The following is a 21284-nucleotide window of genomic DNA, read 5'->3' on the forward strand; positions in this document are numbered from 1 at the left end:
GTCTTCTTTGTGTGTGTGTTTGCAAAAAATATTTACACAAGTTACAAATTATTTTTGTTAAGGTCTGGTTACAGATGCATAGCAAAAAACTATGTGTAAAACTCCACACTCTAGTTCCCTGGCTGTGTGTGACTTCCAACTTGCAAGTAGTGATGTGTCGGTCACGAACAAAACAGCCCTAGAGCCGGGTCTTTGAACTGAATGATGTGAGCCGACTCGTGGGTTTTTTTTTTCTTTCTCTCACCCTCTCTCTCGCACTTTTTTCCGCTTCACTCCGCACACGAGCCTTGTGCTTTGCACTGGGCAGAGGGGGGAGGGGCAGTAGTTACACTCACAGTAGCACAGGAACAGAGTGGGAGGGAGAGAGAGAGAACGAGAGCCAGGGACAACCAGTGTTGCCAACTTAGCGATTTTGTCGCTATATTTAGCGAGTTTTCAGACCCCTTAGCGACTTTCTTTCTAAAAAGAGTCGCTAAAAAAAGACGTGAAAGCGCGTATCGCTTTTACTCTCAACAAGCAGCGGGTGCTGTAACGCAGTCAGTTCTTCTTTTACTCTTATGCTGTTTTGTGGATCACAAGGTTTAAAATTACTTATAAACACACACACAAAGTAACTCCACCAGAGTGCCTATTTCGGGTCACTTTTGCCGGTCCAAGCCCGGGTAAAGGAGCAGGGTTGGAATTGTGACATTAAAAAAAACAATAATTGCTAAAAGAAATTAAATTTGTAGTTCTAAATAAACTCTAAATGCATTTAGGACGTTTTATACTCACTTTATGTCTCTTCCACGATGTTATTTCTCTCTCCAACAATGTAGGTTACAATTAGATTAGCATGACCAATTATGCAAATTAGGCGATGACGTCATTTAGCGACTTCTAGCGACTTTTAGGACAACCAATAGCGATTTTCCTTACTGAGGAGTTGGCAACACTGGGGACAACAACGTCACATTAGAAAGGTATAGTAATCATCCACAACTATTTTCAGTTGCAGATGATAAAGGATTCAGAAAGTTTATTCATGCAGGCCTATATGACAGAGAATGTGCATCTTCTTTTTGTTTTCATATTTTCATTTATATTTAATTGTGTTGTGGTTTGCAGTGTTTTGTGTTGTTTCACTTTAAATTTGTTTCAAAGGAAAGAGCTGAAAATGTAAATAATTAAAAGTTGAAATGTGAATAGTAGGGGTGCAACGATACACAAAATTCACGGTTCAGTTTGATTCGATACTTTGGTGTCACGGTTCGATATTTTTTCGATACTAAAAAAATGTTCATGCCTTTTTAATTTGTCATTTATTAAAATTATAAATATATATTTTAACTCAAAAGTACAGTTTTTAAATTTAATGTTGCTGAAACAAAGTAATAAAAAAACAAATCTATCTGATCCAGAGATCACTCATCTTTGGAAAAGAGAGTTTATTACAGAGAAATGTCTCTTTTCAAAATAAAAGCTATACTATACGCTTCTTCTGGGCTATATTCTCAGCAGCATATTAAACATATCAGGTCTCCATAAGGAGAATCATGTGCTAACGGCTGTCTAAATGACTCGGGTAAAGTTTGTAGCATGCATGCTTGTTGTTTTTGTCTGCTTCCACTTGTCTTAACACTAGGATGATGTCGGCGTAAATGTGCAGTCATATTTGTTGTGTTCCCACTAGTGCTGTCAGCGTTAATCTGAAATGACGTTAACGCCACAACACGGCAAATCTCCGTTAACGAGCTACCGCGGATCGCCCCGTGCGTGGGGCTGGACGGCCAACACGTTAACGAGCTAACTGCGCTAACACACTAGTTCCCACCCATGTAATTGAACATTGCGTGGCACATCCAACATACTGTTTTACTTTTTTCCATGACGCGCTTACCTTCAGGGTCATACGTCACATGAAAACCAAAAAAGTTCCAAACGCCAGATCTGAATGAGGGTGGGGGAGGTTCAATTTGCCATGTTGCAAGGAGAGCTTAACTTCTGTCTTGCAAGCTTGCCCTGCGCTCAGTGAATCTGCGTTCGACTACTCCGCCTAGGCGGCATTGTCGAGCGCAGATCCACTGAGCGCTCAACACAGACAGCATCGTCAGAAGGAAAGTTGATAAAATACATTAAAAATGTTGTATTGTTCGATGCAAAAGCACTGTATCGAACGGTTCAATATCGATACGAGTATTGTTGCACCCCTAGTGAATAGTTGGTTTTTGTATTATATGATTTTGTCATGCTCCCCGTGTCTGCCCGGCGGACTCAGGTTGGCTACATATGTTTCTTGTTTACATCTGCCTCTCTCACGCTTGCCCTGTCTCACCGGGGCAGAGCTCATTGCAAGCTCCCGCGCCTGGCCCTCGCACCTGAGATTGTATTGTATCTTTATTTCAGACATATACAGAAAAAAACAATATATACACAAGTACACATACTTGCATTTACAAATACAAATATATATGTAAATACACACACGTATGTGCTCAGATAAAACAAAAAAAATAAAATAAATTAAATAAAACGACAATTATTAGGTCTGAAATGAAGTAGGAAGAAGTATAACATACTTATTAATCCCTACCCCATGCTCAACATTCTATTGAATCCCACTATTCCCATCATCACTTACCCCACACAATAAACAAGGAGAACATGTATAAACATAGCTACAGTGATAGATATAATTTAGATACAAATTATATTGTGGCTCATCGCGTAACCTCATCGACTACTTAAGGCAGTGGCTGGAAACATCTAGTTTCTGGATTATTGAGTAACCTCGGTAGTAATCTCCGGAGTACTAGTTCCTTGTTGTCTTTTCACGTCGCTGATTGATGAGATTAATCGCTTATTTTCCGTGAACAGGAATTCCGTTTCCCTTGGAGCCCTGGGTGTGCAAGATTGGTGATGTGCTGTGTTTCGTGGAGTCCCTCGTGTGTGAAGAGCTCCTTTTCCAGATTCCCCTGTGCCCTGGATCCCCCTTGCCCTCTCACTTGTATGAGAGGGCACCTGGTGTTGTATACCAATAAACGGAACTGTATTTTAGCTGCCTCGTCTGCGCTTGAGTCCATCCCACATCATGACAGATTTATTTATTACATTTTATGTGGAGTGAATAGATAAAAGTATATTTACTGTGGCCGCTAGAGACAAAGCACGTACGAACTCCATAGTATGTACAAACTCCGAAGCACATAAAAACTCCAAAATGTAAAAACTCAGAAGCACGTAAAAACTCCAAAACACATACAAAACACAACAGAAGTGCTCCAGGATGCTAGGCACGGTGTTGAGCTTTTGTTACCTAGCGGCTACACAAGCCACGAAGTACCAACGACCGGATTTGGTGTGTGGTAGTAACAGGTAAATGAACATTTTTTTAATTATTTGAATATATATGAGTGCTTGTGTATAAATACACAAACCATACACATATGCTTTCAATTGTGTAATTTAAGTGATCTCGGTAGCTCTGTTTTGGAAGTTCAGTTAACGCTACAAATGTGTTTTGGAGTTTGTACGTGCTTTGTTTCTATGGGCCACCACATATATTTATATATAAACATATATAAATAAAACCATGTTTCTTTTTTACATTAGTAATTCCTTTTGTGCATATTTTTATATTGTTGTTAATAATTAATTAATTAAAGCAACAAAAGAAGACCTCTTTTTAGTGAGCTGAGCCGAAAGAGCCGGTTCTCTAAAAAGAGCCAGAAATTCCGTCACTACTTGCAAGTATGAATTTTGACCCAGTTTTTCTTCCTTGCTGGTGATTGGTCAATGTAATGTCAATCCCAATTTTAACAATCCAATCAGAGAACAGATGGGTGTGGCTGTCGAAGGAGTGCTTTACTGAGCTTCAGGTCCTGGGACGGTAAATGTCCTTTCACCTGTCAGCATTTTTCACACAAAATTTGAAGGAATATATTTATGTTCATAAATCACACCAACTGTCATGGTCCTCTAGTCCTCCTGCCTCTCTCTCTGTCTGTATGGATGTGTGGTGGGATCCTTCTGGGATCTCCATCCTCCTCCTGGACGCACCTGAAGCAATCAAGCTCACCTGTTTGCGACGTCAATACATGTTTCATTAAAGACTTCCTGGATTTAACACACTCCAAAGCTTCGCCACTGTACATCCCATTACTGAAAGTTATCATCAGAGTTTTTGCTTTCTCTCTGGAGTCCTGCCTTTGGGTCCATCCCCTGAGAGAGCCAGCCTGCAACACCATGACCTTGAATTGGCTTATGGATGGACATATCATGACATCAGCATGCCTTCATAACCACATCACAATTGTTGCTCATGACAGTTCAACTGTCCTGTCTTCTTTCTCTCACCCCAACCGGTCGCAGCAGATGGCCCCGCCTCTCCGTGAGCCTGGTTCTGCCGGAGGTTTTTCCTTCCCACTGTCACCAAAGTGCTTGTACATAGGGGATCATATGATTGTTGGGTTTTTCTCTGTACCTATGAAGCGCCTTGAGGCGACTTGTGTTGTGATTTGGCGCTATATAAATAAAATTGAATTGTGCTTGCAAATGAAAATTCTGAAAAGAAGTAAAGAATAATGGATAATTCAGGAAAACAATTGTCTCTTCTTCTGGTACACTGTGTCATTGAACTCAAAATTTTAGAACAGACTGAAAAAATACCTGGAAAATTGGGGGTATTGCAGCATTGTCATCAAGAATCCCTCACCAAGCATACTCACCTGGTAGAGCATGTCCCACATACTGATGGCTGTGTCCTGACTGTAGACAAATTTGTATGCACCCATCACCTCATGAAGTTGTAGTCTGCACCCATATTAGTCCTCTAGTTCACACATATGTGAAACATATGTATTTCATGTAAAATAATTCAAAATGAATAATGTTGCAAAAAGATGTGAATTTTAAGTGAAGATTCAAAATATTTTATTCAAAACCAATATTTTGAACAACAAATTAAGAGTAAAGATAACATTTATTTAAAGCCTTTTTAAAAAAAATTTTAAAAAGTGGTCACGTAAAAATATAAAATCTGTCCAGCTTTACATAACTATACATCTTCCTGTGTTTCATTTAAAATACTATTATCTTCTTTTTGCATGTCTTAGTGTGTGATTCTGTATAAAGAAATCACACTACAGGAGTTGGAGTTGTAAATAAAATATTTGATGTTCAAATGAAAAAGCGTTAACTTTGTTTCTCATCAATCCAGAATCAAAGCTTACCACTATAGGTCTCAGTGGACATGTGATCAAGCTCCCTAAATAGCACATGCTGAGTCATCTCTGGTTGGCCAATAAAATGCATTCTTCTCTCTTAAAAGTGAAGACAGGATTGAGACTCTTTCCATTCACCACAACATGATGACATCGACACAGTTTGCCTTTTATCTCACATGTTTGTTTCTGGGGCAAATGGGTAAGTTTCTCTTTAAACTACTGTCTGAACCTTTTTGCCATGCCTTCTTGTGTCCTGTGTACTTACTTGGTTCTCATTTTATTTCAGCTCACACAAATGATTTGAAATTGTCTGTTGATCAAGAAAGACGTTTTATATCAGTTAATACTGGGCAAAGTGTGACTTTGAATTGTTTTTATAACGGTAACGATGTGGCAAAGTTTTTCTGGTACAAGCTGAACTTGGGACACAAACTGAAGCTCATTTCTACTTTGTACAAGTACGGCACCAATGCTACGCTTCATGATGAATTCAAGAATGATTCACGATTCAGAGCGGCTACTGAGGAAAGAAAAATCTACTTAAAGATAACAAATGTGCAAATTTCAGACTCTGCTATTTACTACTGTGGAGCTTATGGCTACATGTTTGAGTTTGGAGAGGGTACTTTTGTTGATGTAAAGGGTTCAGGGTCGAACATCCCAACTTTAGTGCAGCAGTCAGCATCTGAGACCATCCAACCAGGAGGCTCTGTGACTCTGAACTGTACAGTACACACTGGGACCTGTGATGAAGAACACAGTGTTTACTGGTTCAGAGACTCTGAAGCGTCTTTCCCAAGAATCATTTACACCCATGGAGGCAGGAATGATGAGTGTGAGAGGAAACCCAACACACAGACACATACCTGTGTCTACAACCTGCCAATGAAGAGCCTGAATACGGCTCATGCTGGGACCTACTACTGTGCTATTGCCTCATGTGGACACATATTGTTTGGAAACAGGACCAAGCTGGACTTTAAGGGTGAGTAACTTGGCAATATTATTATAAAGTACATAAGAGTATAGTCAAGGATCTTTAATGTTTCCTGGTGTCTGTCCACAGATGAGGGGAACTGTTGTGTCTCTGTGTATTTCTTGAGTGGAGCGTTGGCATTCACCACACTTCTGAGTCTTTTAATGGCTTTTTTATTGTGTGTAACCCACAAGAGAAACAGCACCACGTGCACAGGTACTGCAACTGCTATTGTTACTATCAATATAAACTGAATCAACCCAGCATCATAGTTAGAGAACTTCATCTGTTGTTTTTTTTAGAGTCTCATCCAAGAACGTCACCTCTTTCCTCAGCAGACACAGAGGTAATTTTTGTGTTGACATTCAAATGTTAACAACTGACTCAATTTATTTTCAGTCTTTTAAGTAATTTTATGTAACTGTATATATTTTATATTTTATTATCAGCACAATGAAGGAGACATCCATTATGCGGCTTTAAGGGATCCGAGAGCTGGCAGACCAAGAAGAAAGAGTAACAACAGCAAGGCTGAATGTGTCTACTCTAGTATGAGGCAGTAGAACTGGATGAGTTTCTTATCTGTTTTTGTGCTTTTGTTATTTTTAACAGGCTTCAGCATTTAAAGACCTAAAGACATTTGTTGTCTGTGAACTTCCTGATATGAGTTTTGCAACTTTATATTAAGATGAGTTTGATTTTGTTCCAAACAAAACAGTTTTTAGCCTGTGTGCTGGAATCTGAAAATCACAGTGTTTATATGTAGTAGATCCTGTACTCAGCTCTGCATTTGATTTAAATGCTTATAAACAGTGTCATAAAAAATAACTGCCACTTTCCTGATTTCATTTCTTTTAGCGTTAGTCTTTTAACATTAGTCAAAGATTTTTTTTTTAAGTAAATACAACAAATTACAATAAATACAAACATATTAACTATGATTAACCAGATTTTTTGGACAGCTGAGTGGGTGAGAGATTGAAGTCCCCGTGGCCGCCCCCTGCCATCACAGCTGAGGTGGTAAAACAACTTGACACCTAGCCTTACGTGTTAAAAATGAAAAGGAGTGCTAAAACAAAGCTTTTCTATCTGCTACTATGTAGATAATCTTTTTTTAAATCAGTGTCCTTCACTGTGTTGTGACCATCCAGCCAGGAGGCTCTGTGACTTTGAACTGCACGGTACACACTGGGACCTGTGATGAAGAACACAGTGTTTACTGGTTCAAAGAAACAGAAGCATCTCGTCCAGGACTGATTTACACTTATGGAGGCAAAAATGATCATCGTAGGACGAAAACTAACCCACAAGCAGACGCCTGTGTCTACAACCTGCCAATGAAGGATCTGAATCTGTCTCATGCTGGGACCTACTACTGTGCTGTTGACTCATGTGGACACATAGTGTTTGGAAACGGGACCAAGCTGGACTTTGAAAGTAAGTACATTCAAGAAGAACATCTACTCCCACTCTAAATTCATACAGCTGAACGCAATTTTATTTCTCCTCCTTTATCTGCAGATAACATGGACTCCTTTGTCTTGAAAGGAGCTGTTGCATTCATGACCGTTCTGACTATATCACTGGTTTCCACTTTGTGTGTGATCATCAAGATAAACAGCTGCTGCTGCCCAGAATGTTATCCAAGCTTTTCAAATTTCTCCATGAAACACAAAGAGGTAACTCTTGGGTTAAAAAACAACTTTGTTTCATAAGTCACAACAGATTATGAAGATGTGAATGTTAGAAACTATAACACTTGAACATCGAAAAAAGGTGCTTGTGTGAATGGGTAAGTGAGGCATGTTGTATAAAAAGCGCTCTGAGCTGCATTTACCATCGAATGTGTAATTCAATCTTTGTACTTTGTTGTTACCAGGAGAACAAGAGCAAGACTGGTGACTTCTGGAGTGAATGTGTGTACTTCAGCTTCAAGCAGTAAAACTGAAAATGGTTCATCTTTGTTTCTTTATAACAGAGCAGAACCTAATATTTTCACTTTTTAAAGTTTATCATGACTTTTCTAAAGTTTTATTTTTTAAGATTTCAGCTAAATGTGATGACTTTAGATTGCTGCTTTTCAATAAAACTCTTAAACAATTCATACAAGTGTGTTTGCAGTTTATATTTACCTCAGGATTTCTGATACTGACAGAAGAAATAAACACTAACTTCTGAAATAAACTGGGTGCAACTGTATTACTCAAGAAAGTGTTTGCAGCTCTACCAGCTCTACTGCAGAACTAGAAATGTTTCAGAAAAAAATCTCTGCTTCACAAAATAGTGTCGGGGGCCAAACTACACAAAACAGGTGAGGAGGGCAGAAAGAAGGACACAGGAAAGTCTTAGAGAATATTTCAAATTAAAGACCACATGCAGACAAGACCATCAGCTTCTTAAAAACTCCTGATTTGATTTGATAGAACAAAACTGTGTCAGAGACTAAAGTCACTGATATGAAAAGGTTGCCTCTTCACATCATTAGACATATGAGTACCATTCACTAATAGCAATCACATTTGCCATGCGTAGTTTCCAGACTCATCAAAACAAGTTTGTTTTTCCACTGTGGTTAGAGCATGCGGCAGACCTCAGTATACCTCTGTTGTTAAAAGTCAGGATCCCGACTTCACTTCAGAAACTTCGACAGAAAAGCTGAGCAAGCAAGCCGGCTTTCTTGTCCTACTTTGTTGATTTCAGTGGGTTTATGAAAATACAGATTCACGGAGCTTTGCTTTTGTGCCACCATACCTCGCTCCAGCTTCTTCACTGTACTTCTCTGCTAAAATGACTAATGCTCTTTTGCTAACAAGTCCTTTCTTTTAAATGACTTGTTCTGTCGTGAGAAGTTGGATTTTATTTTTATCTCTAAGATGTGGCAGCGTGAGAATGAAGTTGCACATCTGTTAGGACTGTGTCCTGGAGACAGTTCATTTTGAGGCAGAACTGCTGTTATTTTTAAAAAGACATTTTTATGCCACACTGTTCTCAGAAGCTCTTATATCAATTTTGGGATGACAATGACTAAAATTGGAAGCAATGAGCTTTTGTAAAGTGTTTTAATATTGTCCATCTGGGTCTGCTACCTCTTTTCTCTCAGATTTTCAAGAACCTTTATGTTCCACTATTAAACTAGGCAGGATCATTACTGTTGGAGCATGGAAAATGTGCGGATTGGAAAAAATGGATTATCTGTTGCATGGACTGCTAAGCTAACAATATATACAGTAACTTTTAAGAACAAGCCTCCAATGTGTGTTTTACCTTGAATGCACAAAAAGCTGCCAGAAAAAGACTACTTGATGTTTGCCAAATGTGAAGTGGTCATCTTGCTGTTACTATGCATGTCCATACAGATTCATACAAATTTTAGACTTTCAAAGAATTCAGTTCCTGATCGCAATACCTTACAATGGAAAGTGAGAACACTGAGAAGCTCATTGGAGCCTCTCTACCTTCCATCACAGACACTTATTGCACCGGCTGCATCCGCAAAGCAAGACTTTTTGCACAATACTCAGTCTTTTGCGCATTTCTACTGCACTGTTGTGTCTGTATCACGTGGTTTTGCACTGTCTTTGTTTTGGTTTTTTTGCGATTTTTGCAGATTGCACTTTATGCAGTCCTGTGTTGATTGTCTGTTATATGTCATATGTAGCATCATGGTGTTGGAGAAACATCGTCTTGTTTCACTGAGACCTGCTAACCGCCTTAACATTCTTTTGTTTTCTTCTGTTAGTGTGGCAGATGTGGGGGGGCTTCACTGGAGGTGTGAGTAAACTCGTGACATTTTCTATATGGGCGCATGATTAGCTAACTATCTTGTGTAAAGATTTAATGGCAGTAAAATTTATTTTCTTTCAACACAGCAACACAGTGACATTGCCAGGCATAAATCTGAAATGTTTTATCTTTGGCAATATAGGTAAGTTATGTTATGACTAGTGCTGACAATAAATTAAAAAAAATAACTAATGAATCTCACAATTTTCTATCATTAATCGTAATTAATTGCAATTACTTGATCAATAGCCTGGCTGCAATTACACTTTTTCAACTTTATACTTAAGCTTGTAACTGACATTCATGCAATACAGTGGCTTGCAAAAGTATTTGGAACTTCTGAACTTTTCCACATTTTGTCACATTACAGCCACAAACATGAATCAATTTTATTGGAATTCCACATGAAAGACCAACACAAAGTGGTGTACATGTGAGAAATCATACATGATTCCAAACGTGAAAAAGTTCAAGGGGGGCGAATACTTTTGCAAGCCATTGTATAATGCAGTACATGGAGAATAAACACAAAGAATGTATGCTTAAATTCAAAGAGAATTTGAATAATTTTCTTTAATCTTTTAACACAGGTTATCTCCTGTGAAATACAACTTTAAAAAAAACGTATATACTAATAGGTAATAGGCATAATATATATTAGTGCTGTCAAACAATTACAATTTTTTAACAGCTTCATCACTGGGTTACTATGGATTAATTTTGATTAATCACAATTAAATATCATTTCATTTTTATTCTATATTAATCATATGACATTTTACATGAGCAAACAGACTTGAGAAAAAAGGGAAATATATGCACTTAACATGTTTATTGAACATCTTGAACATTCATATTAACAAAAACTCTGTAAACATTTATCCTCTCTCTCTGTCACTCTTGGAGGCACTTCTAGTCCTAGAAAGCATCCTAGAAAAGTCCTAGAAACGTGGAACCAAAGATATGTAAAGTGCGTGTTCTCAACAAAATTAACATGGCTGCAGTTTGTCGCAATCCACTTGGCAATTGTGTCAGTCAACATGTCTGAGGTACTTATTGAGCCCCCAATGCTCCGTGAGTGGTTTGTTGCAAGCTGGGTGATGCCTTAGCCAAAGTCCTAGCAGCATGCCCGACTAAAGTATGCTTCGCATCAATGGGATATTTTAAGCTGGAAGTGCTTTGGTGAAAAGAAAATTCCTTCTTACACAATGTGCGTAATACTTTATACCGGTCGACCGTTCAGTCTTGTTATTTTTTTAATACTCAAATTTCCCATCGAGAGGGCCAATGTGCATTTATCATCTTCCATATCGAGTTGATTGGTTCACCTGCCCGTCACTACCACTACTATCATGGCTCAAGAGTTGGGAGTTCGCCTTGTAATCGGAAGGTTGCCGGTTCGAGCCCCGGCTTGGACAGTCTCGGTCTTTGCATCCTTGGGTAAGATCCTTCACCCGTTGCTTACCGGTGGTGTTCAGGGGGCCCGGTGGCATTAGTGACCGGCCGCCTCTCCTCTGTCAGTGCGCCCCAGGGTGGCTGTGGCTACAATGTAGCTTGCCATCACCAGTGTGTGAATGGGTGGATGACTGGATGTGTAAAGCGCTTTGGGGTCCTTAGCGACTAGCAAAGTGCTATACAAATACAGGCCATTTACCATTTACCAGATCAGCTGCCCATTTGCGCATGTGCATAGGTAACTCTACTTGGACAAACTGTCCAAAACGCGTTAACATAAACACTTGAGGGATTTCGAGTCATTCTGCACTCTAAATGCGTTAATAGTGTTAACATTTTTCATGATGACGGCTTAATCTGTGTTAACGCATTAATTTTGACAGCACTAGCTATGACTTACACACACACAAACACACAGTTGTGGTCATAGTTTATACAGGTCTTGTCCTCAACCTCAAACATTTGAGGACTATAAGAAAAAGGCTTGAGAAAAAGGTGCATGGATACTAACCAATGTAAATAAACTGTATTATGTGTGAGCGCTCAAATATCCAAGCAGAATTATGCCTGTCTGTCTGAGCTTAACAGTATCAGAAGGGCATCATCAAGGTTTTTTTCATAAAAAGCATATCGTGTCAATTCTAGTTATCCAGTCAGTCTTAGTTTTAAAGCGAAAAAAGTATTAAGGATTTCTTCATATAGCACAGCAGTTTGAGTAAAATGACATCTGCACGATTTGCCTTCTGATATGTTTCTTCTTGGCTGTTGTCAGGGTGTGTTGTGTGGCAGGCAGGAGATTGGACCCAAATACAGGACTCGGTAACAAAGGATAGAACTTAGGGTGCAGCTTTATTGCCGGATGATGATCTTCATGGAAATAAACACTTAAAAAATAAACCAAAACCTCAAGTGTGAAACATAAACTAAACTGGCACTGGAAACTAGGCACAAGGAAGCACAGACTTGAAACACAGCACAAAAAGAGGGTATGAAGATTAATGACGTGAGAACAGGCTATGAATGACGGAGGACTGAAATACACCACAGAGTAATCAGGGAAACCTGAGAAAAACAAACCCGAAGTGAGAGCAAGGATATTTCCTGGAACACGAGGGGGGAAAACACAGCACGGGCAGAGTGTACGACGCGACAACAGACTGAGGACTAAACTACTGTACACAGGCAGGATAACGAGAGGATGGGGAACAGGTGGAAACATGGCTGGGACTAATCAGATGTAAAGAGACACAGGAAGCAAAGCAGACTCCACTGACAGAGGACAAAGACTATCAAAATAAAAACAGGAAACACACAGACTGACAAGATGCGTACACTTAACACAGTAACGTATTCTATGAGAAGGTGTGAAGTGGTTATACTGCATTTAACCCATACATTCTAATTTTATGTAACACATAAACTTTTAGATCAGAAGTTTATACCACTTGCTGTATGAGCACTTGTTGAAGCATACCGCTTGTTTTGAGATTTAATGATTAGGATTATTAATATGTAACCTTTAATTATGTTATTGCTTATTGTGACAAGAGATGGGCAGAGTACAGTAACATGTTACTGTAATCTGATTACTTTTTTCAAGTAACGAGGATATTAAGGGATTAGAAAAGGTAATTGGATTACCGTTACTTTCCCGTAAGCACGCTGCGTTACTGTGTTACTAATACCGTGATTTTCTTGTGAGAGTGTCTCATGACAATGATGGAAGTACTGAGTTTGATTCCGTAAAAAGTGACAAAAACATTAGCGTCAGCTGTTCACTGCGAGGGAAGAAAACTTCTTTTTACAGCGAAAAACCCCGTAACTTCCAAGCAAGTACGCTACTATGGAATGGGAGATTCACAGACAAACTTGCGGATTCTTCCACTGACCGCTGCGGCACACCTGCACCAGGGCAAACCTCCGCCTAATATACTCCGCCGATGAAAATAGAGCAACAGGACCGCTGAATCTTTGATTTTATTTATTTTCTGCTGTGTTTTACTTGCATTTATTTGAAAAAGTGTAAACACAAAAACCTATTTTATGTTATGTGCTGGAATATGCAGAAAATAGGTTTAAATATTAAACAAATTTCTTCCAGTCAGAGAATGTTGCATATAATTAAAATTTTGCTTGATGCATAAAGTTAAAAGATTAAAACTAATAAAACAAGTTTTAAAAAGAGACTTTTTCCATTTGATTACATTTTATGTGATGAATTGTGCAGAAAAAGTAGAATTGGGCTGAAAGATCTATCGCTTTATCACCTATTCAGGTTGTAAATCATGTTTTTAAAAAGTAACTAAGTAATTAATTCCTTTTAAAAATAAGTAATCAGTAAAGTAACAGGATTACATTTGGGGGGAGTAATCAGTAATTAGTTACTGATTACTTTTTTCAAATAACTTGACCAACACTGATTGTGATAAAACAAGACAGAGGGTTAGCCAGAGTTAGCCCATCAGAAGATGCACCTGGCCTTGCACCTGTTGAAAGTCTAAACTTTAATGACACGTTGATTGTTTAACTTAAAGGTTCTTATATAAAAACAGCCAATACTGAACATCATATCTAAAAAAGAAAATGAAGCTTAGTAAAAGTATGCTGCAAAAAAACATGGAATGAAATGGTTAACAAGAAACACAGGTCCTCGAAAATGCAGTAACCTGCCGTCCCTTACTGAGCTATATACCTTCTTTTACCATCATTTATGTTGTTTCCTAACAGTCCAGACACTGAGCTTAACATATAGGTGTCAGTTGACACGTGATCAAGTTCCCTAAATAGGACATGCTGTGTCATTTGTGGTTGGCCAATCAAACACAGTCTTCTTTGAAAAGCAAAGACAGGTTCAAGAATCTTTTCATTCAGCACCAGAGTCTGAACACGATGACACCTGCGCAGTTTGTCTTCTATCTGACATGTTTGTTCTTGGGGGAAATGGGTGAGTTTTTTAAAACTGGAGCATGAAACTTTTTCCGTCCTTCCTTGTGTCTCAAATGTTCATTTACGTTCTTTCATTTTATTTCAGCTCACACAAATGACCTCAAATTCTCCTTGTCTCTTCATCAAGAAAGACATTTTGTATCAGCTAATACTGGGGACGATGTGACTCTGCGCTGTTTCTATGAAGGTAACGATGTGGCAAGGCTTTACTGGTATAAGTTACATTTGGGAAAGGAATCAAAGCTCATTTGCACTATCACAGTGGACAATCAAGCCATGTTTAATGATGAATTCAAGAGTGATCCACGATTCACAGTGAATTCTGAAAAAGGAAAAATTGACTTAAAGATAGAAGATCTGGACATTTCAGACTCCGCTACTTACTATTGTGCAAGCAGCTATGGGTACATGTTTGCATTTGCAGAGGGTACTGTCATTGATGTAAAAGGTTCAGGGTCGAACATCCCAACTTTAGTGCAGCAGTCAGCATCTGAGACCATCCAACCAGGAGGCTCTGTGACTCTGAACTGTACAGTACACACTGGGACCTGTGATGAAGAACACAGTGTTTACTGGTTCAGAGACTCTGAAGATTCTTTCCCAAGAATCATTTACACCCATGGAGGCAGGAATGATCAGTGTGATAGGAAACCCAACACACAGACACACACCTGTGTCTACAACCTGCCAATGAGGAGCCTGAATATGTCTCATGCTGGGACCTACTACTGTGCTGTCGCCTCATGTGGACACATACTGTTTGGAAACGGGACCAAGCTGGAGTGTGAGTAACTGTTTTGTTTATATATTACAATCTTACATAGCAGCAAGCTACAGGATCTATAATATTTCCTGGTGTCTGTCCACAGATGAGAGGAACTGTTGTGTCTTTGTGTATTTCTTGAGTGGAGCGTTGGCATTCACCACACTTCTGAGTCTTTTAATGGCTTTCATATTGTATGTGACCCACAAGAGAAACAGCACTAAACACACAGGTACTGCAACTTTTATTGTTATTGACATTATCTAATCAGTACTGACACAGCTTTACAGTAAGAACATTTTATTTGTTCTTTTCAGAGTCTCGTTCAAGAATTTCTCCTGTTTCTTCAGCAGTCGCACAGGTAATTTTTTTGGGCGTTAACATTAAAATGTTAACATAACTGGAACATTTTGGACTCAGTTTGTTTTCATTTTTATTTATTTTGAGCAATTTTAAATAATCTTGCATTTGATATTTTATAATCAGGTTGCTCAAAATGAAGAAAACATCCATTATGCCGCTTTGAAGCACCACAAGGCTGACAGACCAAGAAGACTGAGAAACAACAGCAAGGCTGAATGTGTCTACTCAAGCATAAAGCAGTAGAAGTGGACGTGTTTCTTATCTATATCAATACTTTCGATGTCTTGAAAACATTTCCTTTCTGTTTGTCTGTACATATTATGAGCAGGCAAGCTCTGTATTAACCTTAGTTAAATTTTTACCAAATACAAAACAGTTTTTGCTTTTAACATAGGTAAGTGTTTTAAATCTGGGCAGGATTCAAAAATTTGCAGTGCATTGTGAGGTTGAATACACAGAAGTGAAGCCATATTTACCTTTAAATTCATTTTTTTAATGAAAACTTTTTACTGTAGCAGTTGTAGTGATGAGTGATTAAAACTGTCTATTCTCTCAGACGTAAAACAAGGAAAGTACATGACACAATGTTAACTATGCTGTGCAGAGAATCTGCATTGGGCTGTCTCATATTCATGACTTCAGTTCCATGACAATATTTGAAAAGGCTCATAATTTGGCACTACAAAAGCTAATAAATAACACAGGCTTTTCCAAAATGGCTGAAATACGACTCGTATTTCTACCAGTCTGGAAAATAGATGACACACTTAATTATATTTATATAATAAAGTTTAGCGGGTTTTCCCCATGGTAACATTGGGCATCGGACATTGATTATACTGGGTTTGTATGTGTTCACAAATGGCATTGGGAGTAATTGCTTCATCTGTGGAGTGGATGGACCCTTTTGGACTAGTTTGAAATTAGATGTGTGAGTATTACAAATGACTGTAGATTTTCTCTGCGTGACTATCTGCTGGTTTCTGGGTTGTCTCTTTAATGAGACGTTCAATAGCTGATCGCATAGTAATGCATAATTTGCATATAGGCAGTATTAAACCCGATGAGCTGTTTTGTTCTGCTCTGTTTTTTTCTTGTCTTTTGTCTTTATTTACTTTTTCAAGGAAATTATAAAAAATTCAAATAAAAAAATGTAAAAATACAGTTAAGGGAAAAAAAATTCCTTTCAAACTCTTTTCATAAAGCTGCTAACCACAAATTTTAAGCAAAGATGCTTCCTAAGTTTGAGAGTGTGAATTTAGAAAAAGAAAACTGTTTTGTTGTTTTTTACATTATGCTTTAGAAGTGTAATTTTGTATATATTTGTATATATTTCTCACCATCCAGCCAAGCAGAATGCTTCAATCCTTTACAATTGACACTGCTTTCACTTGACTTAAGCGTCATTTATTTATTTAGTTTTTTCGTTTTTCCAGGCTTACTGACCTCTAATACAGCTCAGCTTTATATTTATATGGAGGATTTTATCACATACACAGTGACAAAACAGTATTTACTTTGGGAGCAATTTTTTTTGGTATGTTCTTGAAAGAAAATAGATTAATTATTCTGTTATATAATCGTGCTTAAGGGGTCAAAAAACATAATTTTTTTCTTAGAAGATCCCCCATAGACATTTTCAAAACCACAATAATTAATAATTAATAATCATAACATTTTGTTTTTCCACCTCTGGCTATGAAAGTCTTCTTTTTTTAATTTCTGTGAAATTATGAAAACTTTATATTATATAATTACAGCATAGTCTAAGCAATGAACTGGCAGAAATGGTTGTTTTTCTGGAAGGTTCTCCTTTCTCCACAGAGCAATGCTGGATCTCTGTCAGAGTGACCATTGGGTTCTTGGTCACCTCCTTGACTAAGACCCCAGATAGAATAGAATAATCCTTTAATTGTCCCACAAGGGGAAATTTGGATGTAACAGCAGCCAGAAAGACACATATACAAACAAACAGTACACAAGACATAGAACAGAAACATACACATTTTTTTACATATTTACATCAAGGGCAATGGTTACCGAAGACAGAGTACTGTGCCGTTATTAAATTAAATAAAATTAAATACAGATAAGAGGCAAATCCAGGTTGTAGTGTGAGTCAGTTCCAGCGCTGATGTAAGCCTCTATGTTTGTTGGGAGCAGTTCAGATTGTACAGTCTGACAGCTGCAGGGAGGAAGGACCTGCGGAAGCACTCCTTCATGCATCTAGGATGCAGCAGTCTGTCACTGAAGCAGCTCTGCAGTTCAGCAACATTTACATGCATTGGGTGGGAGACTGTCCATCAGAGATTTTGGCCAGAGTCCTTCTGTCTCCCACCACCTGCACTGGGTCCAGGGTGCATCACAGAACAGAGCTGGCCTTCCTGATGAGTTTATCCAACCTCTTCCTCTCAGCTGCTGATAAACTGCTGCTCCAACATACAACACTGTAAATAATGACAGATGCCACCACAGAGTCATAGAAGGTCTTTAAAAGCACTCCCTGGACTCCAAATGACCTCAGGCGCCTCAGCAGGTAGAGTCTGCTCTGACCCTTCCTGTAAATAGCATCAGTGTTGAGGCTCCAGTCCAGTTTATTATTCAGATTATTATTGTTAGATGCAGTCCTGTCTCAGAGGATTGTCTTCTTACACATTCTTCTTGTTTCATTGCATCACCACTTCTATTGCACAACACAGTCTTTCACACCGCAGCCAGGTGAGTTGAACACATTATGTTTTCGTGCTAGTTAAGTTTGTCAGTCCTCAGGTCCACACACTGGCCTTGGGCCATGGGCATTTGTCTGTCTTGCCTGTTAAGAAGAAACACGTTTGCAGATAACTTCTGAAGCAACCTGTAGTACACTAATTTGGTGTTGTTCAAAGGTTGACAGCTATGCAGGCAAGTTTAAATTACAGTACTGTAGTGAGGTTTACAGACATGCACTATACTCAGCTTGTACAGAACAGGGTGGTGTTGATGGTCGCTGTGAGGTTACATCAAGAATAGCAGATGTAACCCACATAAAAAGAGCTGCATCTATAACTAAGCCGAAATTTTAAATTCCAATTGGGAGCGTGCCCGTGAAGGCATCGCGACGCGTCATGGCGCGTGTCTGCACATGCCTGTTGTGACCAATCACATTCGCGAGGCACCGATATATGCCTTCCGGGTTGTCGTCTCGAAAAGACGCGGGGGAGAGGCGTTAGCGGATGGAAGCAACAGGTACGTAGGGCGAGCGCTTTTCGCTGTTTACTATCTTGACTTGTTTTGAATTAATTGTGGATTGCGTTCAACAGTATTTTGATACCGCCGTGGGTAGATGCGTGGGGCTCGTATGTGACATCGCACGTAGTGAATGGTGAGTGAGTCTGAATGTTTGTTTGTATTTGTAACCTGTAACAGTATGCCAGTGCTATTAGCTGATGGGATGGCTGAGGCTTACTGCATTACTACTGCTCTCACTTTATGTGGCTGTAGTTTTGTTATTTGAGATTGTCATTTGTTTTAATTCATTACAATGGTTGGATATGTATTTGTTGTATTTTCTCATGGATTTTATGTGTACACTGGAACTAAAGCTAGCTTGGGAAGTTTAGATGAATTTTGCTAATAGTGGTTTTGTGATTATAGTGCAGGCTAGTGGTGCCCTGGAGAGACCACAGCGACACCACTACTTTGGATGGCGAGCTAGGCCCAACGAGCCAGAACCCCAGCTACAACTTCCTGCGGTCTGGTAGGAGGCTGCTGCGGCCTACACTCTCCCCTCTTGGTTTAGTCCCCTAAATCTCACTTCTGAGATTTCAGTTTTGGAATCTTAGTGCTGATCATCCTACTTCAAATTTCAACCTGTCTAGACTGTCATACGCATTGGACTTATATCACTCATGAAATAAACTTTATGGACATTGTTGCCAGAGGTTGGACGAGGTTCCTGCACTGCCGTGCAGCGGATATTTTACAAGCTTGAATTGTTTTATTTTTTCCTTGTCTGCAGATTTTGTAAATATTGGTGTTTGGTAGTTGCACTTTGTTTTCACTATAAATAACATTTGTAATCACAATATCTGTGGTTGTACGTTTATTGTACTTTACTCACCTCCTAGAGCCGAATCTGATATCTTCTGAATTAGCCCAACTATTCATAACCAACTTAAATTATTTTAGCTTATGTACTTGCTACATAAGACAAATTAGTGGCGAACCAGCCAGGAGGTTGTGTCAAGTATAATATTGTTGTGTACATTCAGTCTCACTATCTCACCATATTACTATGAACATGGACTTGTTGGAGTCATTAGGTGTTAAAATACCAAACGCGGTGTTGGTCAGTGGCGTCCCCGCATATGTGGTTGAGGAGGTTGAAGATTTTCTTCTCCAGTATGGTGCTATTGAACGCTCCGTGCCAATAAACTCACCCGGCTCTGAGTTTAATAATATGCTCGTTGTTGAGTTTAAAACGGGGTCTGCTTTTGATTTATTGGGTCCGATTCTGCCGTATACATTTAAGCCCTTAAATAATGAATATCATATAAAAAGCTTGTCTAAAATCTATGCGGCTACTGTCGGGTGCACAAAGACTAAGACTTATTTAGCTGACTTAAAACAAGTAGCAAAACTGTCTGGTCAGGATTTTGCTGAAGTTCTCCAAGAACTAATGACCCAAATAAATGGAGCTGTTTCAGAACTGCGCCCAGGAAAACCAGAAGGGCTCAAGCAGGAATGCACTGCCGCATCTGAACACAAAATGGCTGCCACTCCGGATCGACAAACCCACAACATGGCTAGCCCTGTCACTTCTTCAGCTGCCCTACATCCTACAACAACAGAAGGACATTCTATCAGTATGTCTGCGGCTGAGTTGAATCCACCTGAAGTACAGAGGTATGTTGTGGAGCATATAGTAAAGAGCGAAGATGTAAACATACGCTCATCCCATAAGCTGCGCATGTTTTCTGGGAGACTACCACACCCACAGCATGAGGTGGACTATGATACATGGCGCTCTGGAGTGGATCTCATCTTAAAGGATCCAGCCATTTCAGAACTGCAAAGATCCAGACACATCCTTGATAGTCTTTTACCACCTGCAGCGGACATAATCAAGCACCTTAACCCCGACCTACCAGCAGAGACTTATATTCAACATCTTGATTCTGCTTATGGAATTGTACAGGACGGGGAAGAACTTTATGCGAAGTTCATGGACACGCTGCAGAACTCGGGTGAGAAACCATCCGGCTACCTACAGCGACTTCAGGTGGCCCTGAGTTTAGCTGTCAAGCGGGGAGGAGTCAAGCAGAGTGAAGTGAACAGGCACCTGCTCAGCCAATTCTGTAGGGGATGTTGGGATAGTAACCTTATCTCTGAGCTCCAGCTGAAGCAGAGAAAATCCAACCCACCCTCTTTTGCAGAACTGTTACTCCTATTAAGAACTGAAGAAGACAGAGAAGCTAGCAAAACTCTGAGGATGAAGCAACATTTGGGAACACCAAGACACAGAGTTGCAGCTCAAGCTCAGTTCGCAGTAGAAGAAGAAAAGGGGGTCTGTGCTGCGTTGTCCACTCTCACCCAGCAGATGGCGGAGATACAAAAGCAACTTGCCGCCTTAACTGCCTCCCAGTCTCACCAGTCCTGTACTCCTGTTCCAAAGCAGCACCCGAAGCAAAGAACGGATACACAGGGGAATATATCATCTAACCCCAAGCCTGGTTTCTGTTTCAGGTGTGGGGAAGATGGACACATTAGACCACAGTGTGAGAACAGACCCAATCCCGCATTGGTCAATGCAAAA

At 39.4% G+C, this 21284-nt stretch overlaps 2 protein-coding genes across 9 annotated transcripts; both read left to right on the forward strand.

Moving 5' to 3' along the window:
• The first annotated feature begins 5329 nt into the window (after positions 1-5329).
• Positions 5330-8274, forward strand: LOC146580595 (uncharacterized). 6 transcript variants are annotated; one of them, XR_014891289.1, is made up of 7 exons: positions 5330-5403; positions 5491-6189; positions 6271-6396; positions 6483-6526; positions 6630-7617; positions 7702-7972; positions 8060-8274. XR_014891289.1 is itself a non-coding variant. In XM_085267356.1 (5 exons), exons 1-5 carry the CDS (start codon positions 5346-5348, stop codon positions 6741-6743), a joined length of 1041 nt encoding a protein of 346 aa, XP_085123482.1. In that variant the 5' UTR covers positions 5330-5345; the 3' UTR covers positions 6744-7685. The 6 variants fall into 6 exon arrangements, 1 of the variants encoding a protein (XP_085123482.1); XR_014891290.1 differs by having other exon boundaries at positions 7702-7859; XR_014891291.1 differs by having other exon boundaries at positions 6630-7197; positions 7332-7617; positions 7702-8274.
• Positions 8275-14307: 6033 nt separating this feature from the next.
• Positions 14308-15733, forward strand: LOC146580596 (uncharacterized). Of its 3 annotated transcripts, none has more exons than XM_085267365.1 (5): positions 14308-14362; positions 14450-15148; positions 15234-15359; positions 15445-15488; positions 15614-15733. In XM_085267365.1, the coding sequence occupies exons 1-5, from the start codon at positions 14308-14310 to the stop codon at positions 15731-15733; spliced, it is 1044 nt and encodes a 347-aa protein (XP_085123491.1). The 3 variants fall into 3 exon arrangements, with proteins under 3 accessions (XP_085123491.1, XP_085123490.1, XP_085123492.1); XM_085267364.1 differs by having other exon boundaries at positions 14450-15146; positions 15196-15359; positions 15445-15482; XM_085267366.1 differs by lacking the exon at positions 15445-15488 and having other exon boundaries at positions 14450-15152; positions 15241-15359; positions 15612-15733.
• Positions 15734-21284: the final 5551 nt, after the last annotated feature.

Source organism: Mchenga conophoros, linkage group LG3 (assembly GCF_057382185.1).
Source record: "Mchenga conophoros isolate Kocher_MC1m ecotype Shallow Benthic linkage group LG3, M_conophoros_male_GT1.1, whole genome shotgun sequence".
Lineage (NCBI taxonomy): Eukaryota > Metazoa > Chordata > Actinopteri > Cichliformes > Cichlidae > Mchenga > Mchenga conophoros.

Coding starts and splice junctions, on each gene's coding strand:
- LOC146580596 (XM_085267364.1), top strand. CDS start 14,308: ATGACACCTGCGCAGTTTGTCTTCTATCTGACATGTTTGTTCTTGGGG. Junction 15,360..15,444: donor AAACAGCACTAAACACACAG/GTACTGCAACTT, acceptor TGTTCTTTTCAG/AGTCTCGTTCAAGAATTTCT. Junction 15,483..15,613: donor CTCCTGTTTCTTCAGCAGTC/GCACAGGTAATT, acceptor TTTTATAATCAG/GTTGCTCAAAATGAAGAAAA.
- LOC146580595 (XM_085267356.1), top strand. CDS start 5,346: ATGATGACATCGACACAGTTTGCCTTTTATCTCACATGTTTGTTTCTG. Junction 5,404..5,490: donor TTTGTTTCTGGGGCAAATGG/GTAAGTTTCTCT, acceptor ATTTTATTTCAG/CTCACACAAATGATTTGAAA. Junction 6,397..6,482: donor AAACAGCACCACGTGCACAG/GTACTGCAACTG, acceptor TGTTTTTTTTAG/AGTCTCATCCAAGAACGTCA.